Source organism: Brassica oleracea, chromosome C3 (assembly GCF_000695525.1).
Source record: "Brassica oleracea var. oleracea cultivar TO1000 chromosome C3, BOL, whole genome shotgun sequence".
Taxonomy (NCBI): domain Eukaryota; kingdom Viridiplantae; phylum Streptophyta; class Magnoliopsida; order Brassicales; family Brassicaceae; genus Brassica; species Brassica oleracea.
Genome location: NC_027750.1, coordinates 21,493,999 through 21,509,320, shown reverse-complemented (window position 1 = coordinate 21,509,320; position 15,322 = coordinate 21,493,999). Strand labels below are relative to the sequence as shown.

General features: G+C 36.4%; 3 protein-coding genes across 5 annotated transcripts; 2 read left to right on the top strand and 1 right to left on the bottom strand.

The window, feature by feature from the left end:
- The first annotated feature begins 88 nt into the window (after positions 1-88).
- On the top strand, positions 89-3,800 carry LOC106335562 (DEAD-box ATP-dependent RNA helicase 8-like). 3 transcript variants are annotated; one of them, XM_013774118.1, is made up of 12 exons: positions 91-190; positions 297-322; positions 476-817; positions 941-1,001; positions 1,295-1,529; positions 1,620-1,858; positions 1,973-2,224; positions 2,303-2,483; positions 2,683-2,771; positions 2,858-2,931; positions 3,009-3,133; positions 3,438-3,800. In XM_013774118.1, exons 3-11 carry the CDS (start codon positions 528-530, stop codon positions 3,085-3,087), a joined length of 1,500 nt encoding a protein of 499 aa, XP_013629572.1. In that variant the 5' UTR covers positions 91-190; positions 297-322; positions 476-527; the 3' UTR covers positions 3,088-3,133; positions 3,438-3,800. The 3 variants fall into 3 exon arrangements, with proteins under 3 accessions (XP_013629570.1, XP_013629572.1, XP_013629571.1); XM_013774117.1 differs by having other exon boundaries at positions 297-817; XM_013774116.1 differs by having other exon boundaries at positions 89-817.
- Positions 3,654-4,668, bottom strand: LOC106335564 (uncharacterized protein At3g61260-like). The gene is made up of 4 exons (XM_013774120.1): positions 4,587-4,668; positions 4,413-4,476; positions 4,248-4,329; positions 3,654-4,157 (listed from the first exon to the last, which is right to left on the bottom strand). The coding sequence occupies exons 1-4, from the start codon at positions 4,594-4,596 to the stop codon at positions 3,960-3,962; spliced, it is 354 nt and encodes a 117-aa protein (XP_013629574.1). The 5' UTR covers positions 4,597-4,668; the 3' UTR covers positions 3,654-3,959.
- A 6,882-nt stretch (positions 4,669-11,550) lies between these two features.
- On the top strand, positions 11,551-15,272 carry LOC106334524 (protein QUIRKY). Its single transcript, XM_013772815.1, has 2 exons — positions 11,551-14,373; positions 14,529-15,272. Exons 1-2 carry the CDS (start codon positions 11,663-11,665, stop codon positions 14,818-14,820), a joined length of 3,003 nt encoding a protein of 1,000 aa, XP_013628269.1. The 5' UTR covers positions 11,551-11,662; the 3' UTR covers positions 14,821-15,272.
- Positions 15,273-15,322: the final 50 nt, after the last annotated feature.

Sequence of the window (15,322 nt, the reverse complement as noted above, 5' to 3'; positions counted from 1 at the left end):
AAAAGAAAAAAAAAAAGAGTCTTTGCATAATATAAGCCCAAAGGCCGGGTTGTGAAGCTCTCCTCTCCGTGTCTCCCACCAGCCCTAGCCGTATGCCCAAGGAAACCACAAAAAACATTATTATAACTATAAATTATTTACGGACAGAGATTTGTCTTCCTGTGCCTCTCAAGCCAGACCCCTTTGATTCGTACCTCTCTCTCTCTATCGTTCCTCGCGTGGACCTTTTTCGAAAATTCTTAACTAATTATCAAATCCCCGAATCTCGCTGAGTTTTTTTTTTTTATATTTTCCAGATCTGTTATCCGATTTTGCGGTCTAGGTATATCCGCAAGAGCTTCTTCTTCTTCTTCTTCTTCTTCTTCTTCTTCTTCTTATTTGTAATTCAAACGCGATTTTGTCAATATATCGGCACTGCCCTAGGTTTTGTGTTACCATAGGAAACCCTAGAAGCTCTTGTTTAATTGCTGTACAGATCCATCCCTAGACAGAGTTAGCGTTTTAGAGATCCGATAAAGTAGGTTGTGATGATGAACAACAACAACAACCGAGGAGGAGGAAGGGGGATTGGCGCTGGCCGTGGTGCCATTAACCCTAACCCTAACTTCCAGTCCCGGCCGGGCTATCAGCAGCCGCAGTACGTTCAGCGAGGCGGTTACTCCCACCAACAGCAGCTGTTTCAGCAAGCCACGTCTCAGCCTCGTCAATACCAACATCAGCAGCAATGGCTTCCTAGACCCCAGATCTCTAGCGGTAACACTAACGGAGGAGGAGACGCAGTCGTTGAAGTTGAAAAAACTCTTCTCTCCGACACAAAGTTACTACTTCTTTCTTTATGTCAATTTTTATCTCTTTGTCTTAAAGCGAATCTACTTCTCACAGTGTCACTGAGCTTATCAAGCTTTTAATCCTCTTTTCTTTTTATTCTTTGCTCTTTTAGTTCGGAAGACTGGAAAGCGAGGCTAAAACTACCTGCGCCTGATACTCGCTACAGAACTGAGGTAACCTTCAATGTCTCGAAGAAAATAAATCGTTTAGGATTTCTCTTTTCTTTTTTGCCTTTTCCTTGCACCTAAAGGAAGCCTATATTGTATAGACTGATTGTTTTAGCTGTCTCAGATGCTCTGGGAAAGATGTTTTGCTTATTTAATTGCTTTTTACATAAACCCATTTTTGTTCATGATGCTTTTCTACCTTGGCTAAAAAAAAAACTCTTCTTTACTTTGTCTATCCAAAACTTCTTGATAGTTACTCGGTTTGATTTTTTTGTTTGCACTTGTTGTATCATGTTTAGGATGTGACAGCCACTAAGGGAAACGAGTTTGAAGATTACTTTCTGAAACGAGAGCTTCTAATGGGAATCTACGAGAAGGGTTTTGAAAGACCTTCTCCTATTCAGGAAGAAAGTATTCCTATCGCCTTGACTGGTAGAGATATCCTTGCCCGAGCTAAGAACGGCACTGGCAAGACTGCCGCCTTTTGTATCCCTGTCTTGGAAAAAATTGACCAAGATAACAACGTTATTCAAGGTAACTATCATTTGATTCTTTCATGTGGTTGGATGCGATGAATGGGTTTGAAATTTTAGTCTTTCGCTGCTGCCTGTCTTTTCTTTACAGCTGTGATCATTGTTCCAACTCGAGAGTTAGCCCTTCAGACATCACAGGTGTGCAAGGAGCTGGGGAAGCATTTGAAGATTCAAGTCATGGTGACAACTGGAGGCACCAGTCTGAAAGATGATATCATGCGTTTGTATCAGCCTGTCCATTTACTCGTAGGAACTCCTGGAAGAATTTTGGATCTCACCAAGAAGGGGGTTTGTGTTTTGAAAGATTGTTCTGTGCTCGCTATGGATGAGGTAAATGGTGGATGCTTACTTGTTCTTCTCTGTCTAGTATTTTTTTTTCAATCTTTGCAAGCTATAGCAATACTATGATGGTTTCCCCTAATCTAATTTGGATGTTTTCTTCAGGCTGATAAGCTTTTATCTCAAGAGTTCCAACCTTCGGTGGAACATTTGATCAGCTTTCTTCCCCAAAATCGCCAGATTTTGATGTTCTCAGCCACATTTCCTGTCACTGTCAAGTATTTTAAGGATCGATTTTTGACGAATCCTTACATCATTAATCTCATGGATGAACTTACGCTCAAGGGTATTACCCAATTCTATGCTTTTGTTGAAGAACGACAGAAGATTCATTGCCTGAATACACTATTCTCCAAGGTTAGATCTGAACTCAAGTATTGATTGTTTTGTTTCCTTTTCTTTTTTGCTGGCATTCACTCTCAACTTCTTCTGCAGCTGCAAATTAACCAATCGATCATATTCTGCAACTCCGTGAACCGTGTGGAGCTCTTAGCTAAGAAAATTACGGAGCTTGGGTATTCTTGCTTTTACATACATGCAAAGATGCTTCAAGACCACCGAAACAGAGTGTTCCATGACTTCCGCAATGGTGCATGCCGGAATCTTGTGTGTACTGGTATGCCTAAATGCTATTATTTTGTTATTGCAAGAGCAATGTTGAATAAAATGCTCTCTTATCTAGTTCCTAGAACTCAATATTGGCTTTAGCCAAGGCCTTAGGGGACCAAGTGACACTGGTTTTGTTATTTTGACTTGAATGAAATTAGCGAAGCTCTTCACATAAATAGTTTATGATTTAATGATTGTTGCTGCAGACCTGTTTACACGTGGGATTGACATTCAAGCAGTCAACGTGGTGATAAACTTTGATTTCCCAAAGAATGCAGAAACGTATCTTCACAGGGTAAGCTCAGATGTCTATCTACATTGTACTAGATTCCTACATATTGATTGATGATCATCTGATTATGATACCCGGTTGCTGTTCAGGTTGGTCGATCAGGAAGGTTTGGCCATCTTGGTTTAGCTGTGAATCTTATCACCTATGAGGACCGCTTTAACCTGTAAGTCTTTCTCTCTTAACTGGGTTTTGCTCATGTTGGCTACGACATTGTTTAACCTTAGTCATACATATTTGTAGCTACCGGATTGAGCAAGAGCTTGGAACGGAGATCAAGCAAATTCCTCCACACATCGATCAGGCAATTTATTGCCAATAAGGTTGTCCGCCTTGGTGTCTTCTGTTAGGTCTATCAGTAATAAGTGGTAAGTAATATCAACTTCATGGCAGACTTCAAGTATTCCTACTTTTGGAGTCGTTTACGTCATCTTAACTCAAGATTCTCTAGGATAATGTCTTTTACTATAATACAATACATAGTGTTGTTGGAAAGATCTAGGATGGACAACAATTATCGCATCTATAACCACGTTACATCATTCGTATGTTTAATGCATATAGAGAGGCCAACTCATTATTCTCGTCCTAGAAATTTTCTTTTGAATTAGGTTTGCTCCTGATATAAGAGAGATCCCTAAAATATTATTTGAATTTGTTGTGATGTTTCAGGTTGGTTGATGCAATGTGTGGCTTATCTAGGCGTGAAGGACAGCCAGAACCCAAAAAGTCTTCATATTCATCCTCTTACCTTCAAAATGTTTTCTTAGCGTCTTTCTTTGGTTTTCCCTTCTTTCCAAATAATCAACTACATAAAGACAAGGCCTGGCAGGTGCGAAATGCCGGGTAGTAGTGGAAGTGGGAGTATTTTATCTAGCTGTTTTTTTAAACAAGTCCTTTGGTACTATGTTTTCCTATCATTGTCGTAGACTGGTCAGTGTTGTGATGCGTCTTCAAGAAGCGGATGTTTTCTTGATTCTTTTACGCCTTGTTTGCAGCGTTTCCAACTTCAATAATAAGTCTTTGAGACCTTAAGATTTTGGTTTCTAGCATGTTTGGTGTTGTCAGTAGCATGATAGTTGAACAATGATTTGTTCCATGACCAACACAAGCAAATATGAAAACACACGTAAAACGATACAAGTATAGGTGATAGTTATAGGTGATATGCAACACAGGTTACTGCTGATGATATCAGAAGCAGCTGCAAGATGACTTGTTGGGAATCTGTCCCGTGGCTTGAAACGTAGCAGCTTCGTCTTCTGCATCGAGGATCTCTTGAGTGCGTCGGATTTGAACCCATGCCTTCTTCTCTTGTGCTTTTGCATGAACTGCTGCTTTCTTGCTCCTCAGTTTCTCTTCTTTCTCCTTTTTCTTACTGTCCATCTTCCGCTGCGCAAAACAAAACAACCCTTTTTTGTCCATTAGCAATAGAACAGTATTAAAGCATTAAAAGTGGAGAGGTCTTTTTGTTGGAATCACCTGGTTATTAGCGAGTTGAGATTCGATCTTGGTTGTTTGCTTTTTTTCCCATGCTGAAATCTCTAGGAGCTTCTTCTCAGTCCTGCAAATTAGACAAGTGTCACAGCAGTCGCATGGAAACTGCGATTGAAAAATCTCTAGGATCTTTGTGTAGTTGTTTCTTACTTGTTCGTCACCTTTGTTATCTTTTGTTCCTTCCATGCATTGATGACTGATAACTGCGCTTTTCCTACGTCGAGTATTAACCAAAAATATATATAGCTTTTGAACCCAATATTCTCGCAAGATAACGTGAAACTATAAAGAATACAATAAGCTTTGTGGTTTTGAGCGTGTTACCCGACTCCATTTGATAAAAGAATGAGCTCCAAGCTGTAGGTTCTAGTTGATCGTTAAAAGAACATTTAGTTCTAGTTATATATAAGATATGTTCGAATGCAAAAAGTGAAAATTGGATTGGTGCCTTTCAATCATTATTGTATTGTTGTAGCTAATTGTCTTTTCATTTGTTTTATTGAAATTTATTCGATAGGAAACAGCTAGCGAAATATTCGAATATTTGATTAATTTGGCGAGCATATCACGTTTCCACGTGTTCTTCTTGTTGCTCGTATTTTTGTCATATGTGGAACTCTGAAATGAGTTTTCTTAAAGAAAGAATAATCGTTCTACTATAGAAATCGAAAATCGATATATGTAGCAGAGCCACGTTAGGTGAGAGGGGGCGGTTGCCCCCGATAAAAAATATATTTCATTGCGTGAATAACTGCCATACTTTTGGGTCTGAGAGAATATTTTTTGGAAAACTTGTAGAAAACTTTTATGAGAGAGAAGATTCACACAATATATTTTTTTATAAATTAAAAATATATTTCATTGCGTGAATAACTGCCATATTTTTGGTTTTGAAAGAATATTTTTTGGAAAACTTGTAGAAAACTTTTACGAGAGAAAAGATTCACAGAATATTTTTTTTTTATAAATTGAAACATGGTCAATTATAAAATTAATTGTGTATACTTTTTTGCAATATTTTGAAAACCTCGTATGATAGTAAGGGGGTTATTGGATAAAGAATTCTAGAGGAATTGTTAAATTTTGAGATTTCATTGTTATTGGTTTTTAAAATCTAAATAGAATTCATTGTTATTGGGGTGATGATTTTTAAATTCCACTCAAAATCCTTTGTTATTGGAAAAATTTAGTTTTCATTGATTTTAAGATTTTATTAAAATCTATTGTTATTGAAATGTAAATTTTCTTTGTTTTTACTCATAGTACTCAACTTTGAAATCAATGTAATAAAATACACTCACATACAAAAACTCAAATTGAAGAATGAAATAATATACAAATCACAAATTTAACATAATACAATTCACAACTTAAAAAAACAGAAAAAAAATATTAAAAATTTAAAATAAAAATTGTAAAAATAGTTTTAAAAAGCACTTTCGAATTTAAAAAAAAACATTTCAAAAATAATAATTCAATTTTTTTAAAAAAATCAAATTTAAAACATATATTTCGAAATTTTATAAAAAAAAAATTATTTTTTTATTATTTATATATCTATAAAGTAAGAAGTAGAAATTAAAATTTTTGGTCATTTTATTTTTTGATATCTTTTTTGTGATAAAAACTTTTTTAAAAGTTGTTTAAAAATTTCTTTAATTGAAATGATTTTCTTTCCTTTTTTTCTACCACCATTAATTTCTTACTTTAAGAGTTAATAACAATCAATATAATTCTATACACAAGTAATGAAAATCTATGTAAAAGTATTTGATAAAATTTGTTAAATCTAGTTAACTTGTAAAATCCTCTCAACTATTAAAATCATCAAATTCCATAGAAATTCATGTTCCAATAACCCCTTCTAAAAATTTGTTTTCATAAGTTTACTCATATTAAACTTCTCCATAAGTTTTCTATGAAAAATTAAATTTTTGCAAAACTTATCAATTACAAAATTAACATAATTATCATAAAATACTCTTAAAATTAAAATTGTTGGAACAAATCCATTTGGTGGTTGTTGGAACAAATCCACTTTAAGTGCTTCACACTTGTCCCAAAGTTTTTTCACGGATGAAAAAATCTAGTCAACTTTCCTCTTGTTGAGACCAAGAGAGATCAATTTACCCATATTCTTCTTCTGAGGAGAGAACACTTCTATCAAAATTCAATTCTTCGATAGAAGGAACTTTTTTTGGGATACAAGATGCATTTTTGTGTGAAGGTTTGTTTGGAACTGATAGATACAGCGAGGTTAATTTCGACAAAGTTCGAGGTTATGGACTTGTATTTAAAGCCATATGATAAGATGGTTCATCAAAAATCGTTTGAAGAGATTAAAATGAGCTTGTTCTCTCTTTCTAGTGTAATGCTTGGCTTTTTAGACATGTTTTTAGATAAATTATTTAATTGAGTTTGTGGCTCTACCTTTTTATCGTTATATTTGTGTTGTTAAAATTTTAAACTTGGCTGTTCGGATTTGTCCGAGAGAGCTTATGTGATATATAGTCTTTTAAATTTAACTATGAATGAAAGTAATTGGTTACACAAAAAATAGATTTCTCAAAAAAGAAAGAATTATTTGCTAATCTTAGTAAACTTATGTCTTTTCCAAATTTAAATAAATTTTAAATATTTTCTTATTCATTCATGTGTATTTTATCAATTTTGGGTCACATGAATAAATATTATAATTTTATTATATATAATGATGAAGTTAACAATGTTTTTTTTATTTATGTGTCTAGCTAATTTCATTCTGCCCCCAATAAAAATAAGTTCTAGATATGTAACACACCAAAACTAATATTATACTATAAACCCTTAACCACGATTCTTTTTATTACATATATATTTTATTGTATCATTTCCTTCTCGTTCCAATTTTTTTTGTGAAAAATATACCATATTAGTATTTTATCAAAGAATGGAATCTATATTATGAGAAAGGAAGAAGAAAAATGTTTCGATATATGCTAAAGCATTCCATACTAAGTCCACTTGGGCGTTCACTAATTATTTTCACATGTTAATTGCATTGAACTTATGCTCTAATTTCCGTGGATTTTTAGAAGCTTCTTATGCTAGTTTGTTCGAAGTGCACTATAGTTTGGAGAAAGAAAAATACCTCGATACCTAGTTTGTGCTTGTTCACATTGTAGTTATGGTTGAGTTTAATTTGTCTTATTGTTTAGACACGTTAATTACAGCCGAACCACATAGCTCGAATCCATCCATTCGTGTTTAGGTTTTGTTAAATAAGTTCAAAAACTAGGTATATATTTCGAAGTGAGTCTGTTTGGGCTCTAGATATTTATTGAGTTTAAAGTCTGTTTGGGTTAGAGCGGCTAACCCAAAAATCCGACACTTTACATTACAGTTTATGTATAGCATCATTTTGCGATCAAAACCATATTTGATTTTGACATATAGTTTTAATATTTTGGATCCATACCTAACTAAGCAATATGGAACTTGTGAGTGTATTTTACTATTTAATCATTTACAAGAATCCTAACTAAGCGATATGGAACTTGTGACTGAGTTTAGCATAAATTTTGTTGTCTTTTATATATAGTTTCAATTTACTTTTGATTATTTGAGTTTTTATAAATTTAATTTGTTTAGAATATGATTTTAAAATGTATAAAACACTTTTGTAAGAAAAAAGTTTAAATTGACTTTATATTTAATGACAGAAAATTGAAACTATTTTTTACAAAAAAAATATGTTTTAAAATAGTGAAATTAGCATATATATTGTTTAGATATTTTTTTCTGAAAAGCCTAAAAATATAATAGCCCTATTAAAACCAGACTGAACTTTAGACGTAGACCCAAAATATTTTAAGATTGGACTGAGCTCATATATTTATGTACTTCTATTAACACTTCTATTGCTTAGTACTTCCTCTGTTTTTTTAATGATGTTTTAATATAAACACACAAATTAAAAAAAATATTATTATAAACACTTGATTACAACAAAAAAAAAGTATAAAAAATAGTTAATCATTGCTATTTTGAACAAATAAGACAAAAATACACATTGGGAGGTTAATCATGCTTTATCTTGTTTTTTTAAAGCTACAGTAAAAAAACAAAAAATAGCTTTAAAACATTTATTTTCTAAACCCACATCATTTTGGTTGTAGAAAATATATTGCCGTAGCAAACAAATTTAAAACTACATTTTTTAGGGCTAAATCTTACCGTAAAGTTCATACAATTACAGTCCAACCAATCACTTCCGACTTTAATATTTTAATTAATTTTTAATAATTTTACGTAGAAATTTTTAAAACATCATGCAAACTGAAAGAAAAATGTCATATAAAACATGATAAAAAAAAGAAACGGAGGAGTATGTTTTTTTTCCTTCTTTTGGTTCTCTTGTTTGATAACCACAAAGTAATAAAGATTTTTAACATCTAGTAAATCTCCCGAAAAAGTTAGTACAGGTGCCGAATAATCCATTCACCGAATTTTCATGATGGCCAAAAAAAATTATTAGACGTTTAATCAGCAAAAAAAAAAATTGAAACACACAATTGCACAAAAAAATAATATATGTCATGTATTGCAAGAATAAATATTATGAAGGATTTTTTTAATAATATAAATTATTATTTTAAATATACTGTTAATATTTTTTTAAATGGTTTAGAAGCAATTTAAGACGGCACTGTATCTATATATATATATGTAAGTTTTACTCATTCTCAGCACTGATCCGGACTGATATGACACCTAAAACAGAACCAAAATACTGCCATGTAACTATAACTTTTTACTTATTCTAATCATCTTAAGAGCCAAAAATCCCACTGGTGTTAATAATTCTGTAACAATAAACATTTAAAAGATGAATATAAATTAGAGAGGAGAAGAATACAATACATATACATATGTAACACAGAAAACATCAATTTTAGTTTGTAAACTTTGTTAAGTTTTCGTAGTGTCTCTGAGCTTATGCTAAATTCATATGTTTGAGATTTTAGAGGTTACTAAAATAGAAGCTTGCAAAAGATAGAGAAAATAGGAAAGAAAATTAAAATAAAGCCTACATAAGAGATTAGGAGAAAAGAGTAAATGTAACTTTTGTAGCAAAAATCGAAGAAAAAATGAAAATAAATGTTGAGAAGTGAAAAGAAAATGTCAGTTTCTAACGTAAATAAAATAATTAACTTGTTTTTAGTTCCTTATTTATTTTATAACTAATATCATCTATTAATGTACATATATATAACTGATTTTTTTTTTAATTTTAAACCTATAACATATATTTTAATACATATGTAAAAGGAGACTTAAGTTTAAAAAAAAAAGCAAATCAAAATATTCATTATCAAATCATTTTAGTTATTAATATTGTTATGAAAAAGGAAACAAAATTAATCAGTTTAGTTTTATTTAGTTTGGTTTATAACTTAATATTATTTACTGTGCGAAAAACTTAATGTCATTTAACTTAATGTCGTTTACTGTATGTTTGGTTTATAACTTCAAGGATCAAATCTTCTTTTATTTATTTATTGCCATTATCAAAAATAAAAAAAATAAAAGAAATATGGTTAAAGTCCGGTTGAAACCTTCACTATAGGTGAAAAGAAACTATAGACAACAAACCATTGCACTAAAGGGGTGGACACCAATATGGCGCCCCTAAAATATATATAAACTTTGGCGTCTAAATTTAGTTTATGGACTTTAGCCCAGGATTGGCCGTGCTCATTCTATACACCTACATATTTTTTTACTTTGTGGTTGCAATTGAGCTAAAGTTTTGGTCGGGAGAACAATTGAGCGTTGAGGTTTTCATGATGACATGATTGGTATGGTCGAGATGTCATCATATTTCTCCTCAGACTTTTGCTGGTTTTGTTTTTTTTTTCGGTGGATCTTTGACTTTAGTCTCTATGCTATATGTCAGATTTCTGCGGCCCAAATGTTTCTATGGAGTGGCCCAACACTTACTGCTATTGAATTGAGAGAGAGAGAGAGAGCTCACGGGTTAACTAGTAAGTGGCAAGAAGCATCTTTGTTTGATAAATTGGGCAGCTAGCTTCTCTTTTTTTGGTTTTCTTTTTCTTGTTAGTTAAATCTCTTTATCCTATTACTCGTGGAAACTAACATAACCACATAAAAATATCATAATAATATTTATGTTTTCATGTAGTGGTGAGACAGTGAGTGTTTTACAGTTGACGGCCTGCATTTAAAAGGCAGAACCTTGTTGACTTAAAAGATAATTGTTTATACATACTAGAGACGTGGTTTGAAAGTGATACGTCTCCTACAGAGAAAGCGAGATTTAATTGCTAATACAGTAAGAAATTTCAATAGTCTTTTTGATTTTTTAGACTATTATTATTAGTCTTCTAAATAGACTCTTTTGTCTTTTCTGAACGTATGCATGTACTTATTCTGACTTTTCCAACGTATGTTCAAATTTTCTCATATAAATTCCAAAACACCTAAACTTTGCCTTGGCACTAACCCATAGCTAGCTGTTCAAAAAATGATACATCTGTTACATATGGTTATTTAACTAAGAGCATCTTTTATCCGTGCAAAAAGAAAGTTTTCGTAGGCAAAAAGTACAGGGTCCACAAAATAACAAAAACCGTATGTCCAAATCGCCAAATAAAAAACGTTTTCGGTAGATTTTTTCAACTGTTCGCAGATCCCATTAACATGTGGCGGTCCGCAATTAATTTTTTTAATTTTTTTTTAATCAGACAAAAACGAAAATAAATAAATAAATAAATAAGAAACCTATTAAGGATTTGTGCGATAATGATGATCTAAGGAAATAATAATATATGTGTTCAGATTTGATAAAGAAATTCAAATAAAAGAAGCAGGGATACTTCAATTTTTAATATATTTAAAACCCAAGAAATACGTTAGCTGACCTTAATATTGAGTAACAAACGATTAGTCTCTAACAAAAACGACTTGACGTTTGGGTTGCGGTCAACGGTTCAGACGTATTGGTACTGAGATGTTTCGTAGTACCGGCTATATAGTTGTGGTCCGTGAATGGGTCCCATAGGGACGCGTGTGAGTTCACAAATAAACCCTGCTATTTTCATGGAAATAGAGAGGTACGCGGATCAAGTACAAAACAGAACACGAAACTCTTGTAGAGAAAATCATTTAACATTTGGATTTATCTACACTTTTTTTTCTTTGCCGTAGTTTCCAAGAAGCTAATATTGTTTATTCATTTACTACTACTTGGTTTGATTAAGACATGTGACTGGTCTTTAAAGACCGAGTCATGTCTTTTGCTTCTTGTCCTCCTCTGTTTTGCAAAACGAGCAAAACTTCAAAAGGTGCCTTATAAGCTCTTCTTGATAAAGGTGATTCAGTTTTAACAAAAGGCTTCGATGAGCAACATAAAGCTTGGCGTTGAAGTCATAAGCGCACATGGCCTGTTTAACGCAGACAAGCAGAACTCATGTAGCCCTTTCGTGGAGCTCAAGTTCGACAACCAGATATTCCGCACAACGACCAAACCCAACGACCCGAACCCCGTCTGGCACGAGTCTTTCTACTTCGCTGTCTCTGATCCTTCCTTCCTCTCCACACGTACACTCGAAGCCCATGTCTACAGCTACCAAGACGGAACCGATGCTAAGCCCTTTCTTGGCAAAGTCCGAGTCAACGGAACATCCTTTGTTCCTCGCTCCGAAGCAGCTCCTTTCAATTACCCTCTAGAGAAACGCAGCGTCTTCTCTAGAGCCCGTGGAGAGCTTGGCTTGAGAGTCTTCATCACAGAAGACCCTTCTATTACACCTTCTCTCCCAACCCCGGTTCCAGAGTCTCCTCGATCTTATATCCCTAGTCCACGTCAAGAACCTGTGAAGTCCATAATCACAGCTGCTGCTAACATGGTTGCTGCTGATAAGCCTAAAGCACGTACGCTTTATAACGTTACGCCTTCAGTGAACCAACAACAACAACAGCCGACGACAACGATGAACTATGGGATGCAGGAGATGAGAGCTGCTGCGCCCATGCCTCCAAGAGTAGTCCAATACAACGGCCCAGGCCCATCATCAGATTTCACTGTGAAAGAGACGAGCCCTTTCCTCGGAGGTGGACGGATCATTGGAGGACGAATAGTTCGTGGTACGCAGAGGCCCGTAGGCACATACGATCTCGTCGAAGAGATGAGGTTTCTCTTCGTGAGAGTCGTGAAGGCGCGTGACCTCCCCGACAGAGACCTAACGGGAAGCCTAGACCCTTACGTGGAAGTAAAAATAGGAAACTTCAAAGGAGTTACAAGACATTTGGACAAGAACTCGGATCCGGAGTGGAACCAAGTCTTTGCATTTGCCAAAGAGAATCTTCAGTCCAACGTTCTTGAAATAGTCGTCAAGGATAAAGACCTTGTCCTAGATGATTACGTTGGTACCGTCCGGTTTGATCTCCATGAGGTTCGATCTCGTGTTCCTCCCGATAGTCCTTTAGCTCCAGAGTGGTATAGACTTGAGAACAAGAGAGGTGAGAAGAAGAGAGCTGAGATCATGCTTGCTGTTTGGGAAGGTACTCAAGCCGATGAAGCTTTCGGTGATGCTGTCTTCTCAGACTCGTTAACATCTTCAGACAGCTCGGACATCATATCAGCTAACCTCCGGTCCAAGGTCTACCATTCTCCTCGGCTATGGTACCTAAGGGTGAGGATAATAGAGGCTCAAGACGTGATCATCGTCTCCGACAAGTCACGTCTCCCTGAAGCCTTTGTGAGGATCCAGATCGGTAACCAGATGTTAAAGACTAAAGTCTCTCAGAGAAGCTTTCATCCTAGATGGGACCAGGAGTTCATGTTCGTAGTCGCGGAGCCGTTTGAGGAACACCTGGTCCTCTCGGTGGAAGACCACTCCGCAGCCAACAGAGACGAGCCGGTAGGCAAAGCTGTGATCCCTCTCTCCGCTATCGAGAGACGGACTGATGATAGAGCGTTCCATAGCCGTTGGTTTCATCTGGAAGACTCGATCTCAGACGCCATGGATGAGGACAAAACCAAGAGAGTGAAGTTCGCTACTAGGCTCCACGTGGCCGCGGTTCTTGAAGGAGGCTACCATGTTTTTGACGAGTCTACTTACTACAGCAGCGATCTAAGGCCGACGGCGAGACCGCTCTGGAAACAAGCGATCGGTGTCTTGGAGCTTGGGATACTCAACGCAAACGGTCTCCACCCGGTTAAAAATCGAGACGGGAAAGGTACTTCGGACACGTACGTTGTTGCCAAGTACGGTCACAAGTGGGTTCGGTCGAGAACTGTAATCAACAGCTTGAGTCCAAAGTACAATGAGCAGTACACATGGGAGGTTTTCGACCCCGCGACGGTCTTGACCATCTGCGTCTTCGACAACGGGCATTTCGCAGCCGGAGGAAACAACAGAGATCAGACCATTGGGAAAGTCCGTATCAGACTCTCTACTCTTCAGACGGGCCGCGTCTACACGAACGCGTACCCTCTACTAGTTCTAACCCCATCTGGTCTCAAGAAAAGAGGCGAGCTTCACTTAGCAGTGAGGTTCACCTGCACATCAGTCTCCAACACGCTGATGAAATACACAAAACCACTCTTGCCTAAAATGCATTACACGCAGCCTTTATCCGTAAACCTACAAGAAATGCTTAGAGTCCAGGCTCTCAACATAATCGTGGCTCGCCTAGGCAGGTCGGAGCCGCCGCTTAGACGAGAAGTCGTTGAGTACATGACGGATGCCAAGACTCATCTCTTCAGCATGAGGAGAAGCAAGGCCAACTTCTTTAGGTTCACCGCGGTGTTCTCGGGAGTGATGTCGGTGTGGAAATGGATGGGAGAAGTTTGCAGCTGGAGGACGCCGGTGACGACGGCGCTGGTGCACGTGCTGTACACGATGCTTGTGATGTTCCCGGAGATGATTTTGCCGACTGTGTTTCTGTATATGGCTGTGATTGGGTTGTGGAACTACAGGTCTAAGCCGAGGTTTCCTCCTCATATGGACACCAAACTGTCTTACGCGGAGAGTGTGAATGCTGATGAGCTGGACGAGGAGTTTGATATCTTCCCGACCATGAAGGCTCCAGACATTGTCAAAATGAGGTAAGTGATCAAGTTATTTACTTATTTATTTTTTTGAATACTATGAGGTTCGGGACCGAAGCTAGTAATCCTCCCGATCCGAAACCATAAATGTAATATTAGCTTCGTCCCTATGGTTACTCGAACCTGGAACCTCTAACACGGTTGTTTGACAGGTATGATCGGCTGAGAATTGTGGCGGGGAAGATACAGACGGTGGTTGGAGACATAGCGGCACAGGGAGAGCGGGTGCAGGCTCTGCTGAGCTGGCGTGATCCACGCGCTACCGCAATATTTGTGACGTTCTGTTTCATCGTTGCAATGGTTCTCTACATAACACCTTTTAAGCTCTTTGCTCTCCTCTCCGGTTACTACTTCATGAGGCACCCTAAGCTCCGACACCGCATTCCATCGGCTCCGCTCAACTTTTTCCGGCGACTTCCGGCCATGACAGACTCTATGCTCTGAATCGTGTTTCGTGAGGATTCAAACAAACATATATATATATATCTCTATATAGAACTCTTCATCTTCTTCAAATTTGAATTTGTATCTATCCCTCAATCTATGTGTATAAAAGTTGAGAATCTTGCATAATCATGAACTCCCTCCTTCCTCAAATCCACAAGCACTAACGATGATTGAATCACACTCACATTGTTAAAACTGACCGAACTTCTTAACAAAAAAAAAAAAACTGACCGAACTAGATCCATGAAAACAGAGGCCCATAAAAGCCCATGGGCCTTGACACATCACAAAACCAACACTGCTTTGTGCGTCATTAGTAGTTTCCCTCCTTGACTAGTATCTGTGTGATTACAAAAGACCGTTAGTGATTACGGCATGGAGCAGGAGGCAACGGGAAGAAGAACGACCACTTGTTTTAAACAGGCGGTGCTATCTTTTGGGGGCATATGGTGAGGAATGGGCAGATTCTTTGGTTGTCTTCTCGAGTCTCAACATTTTA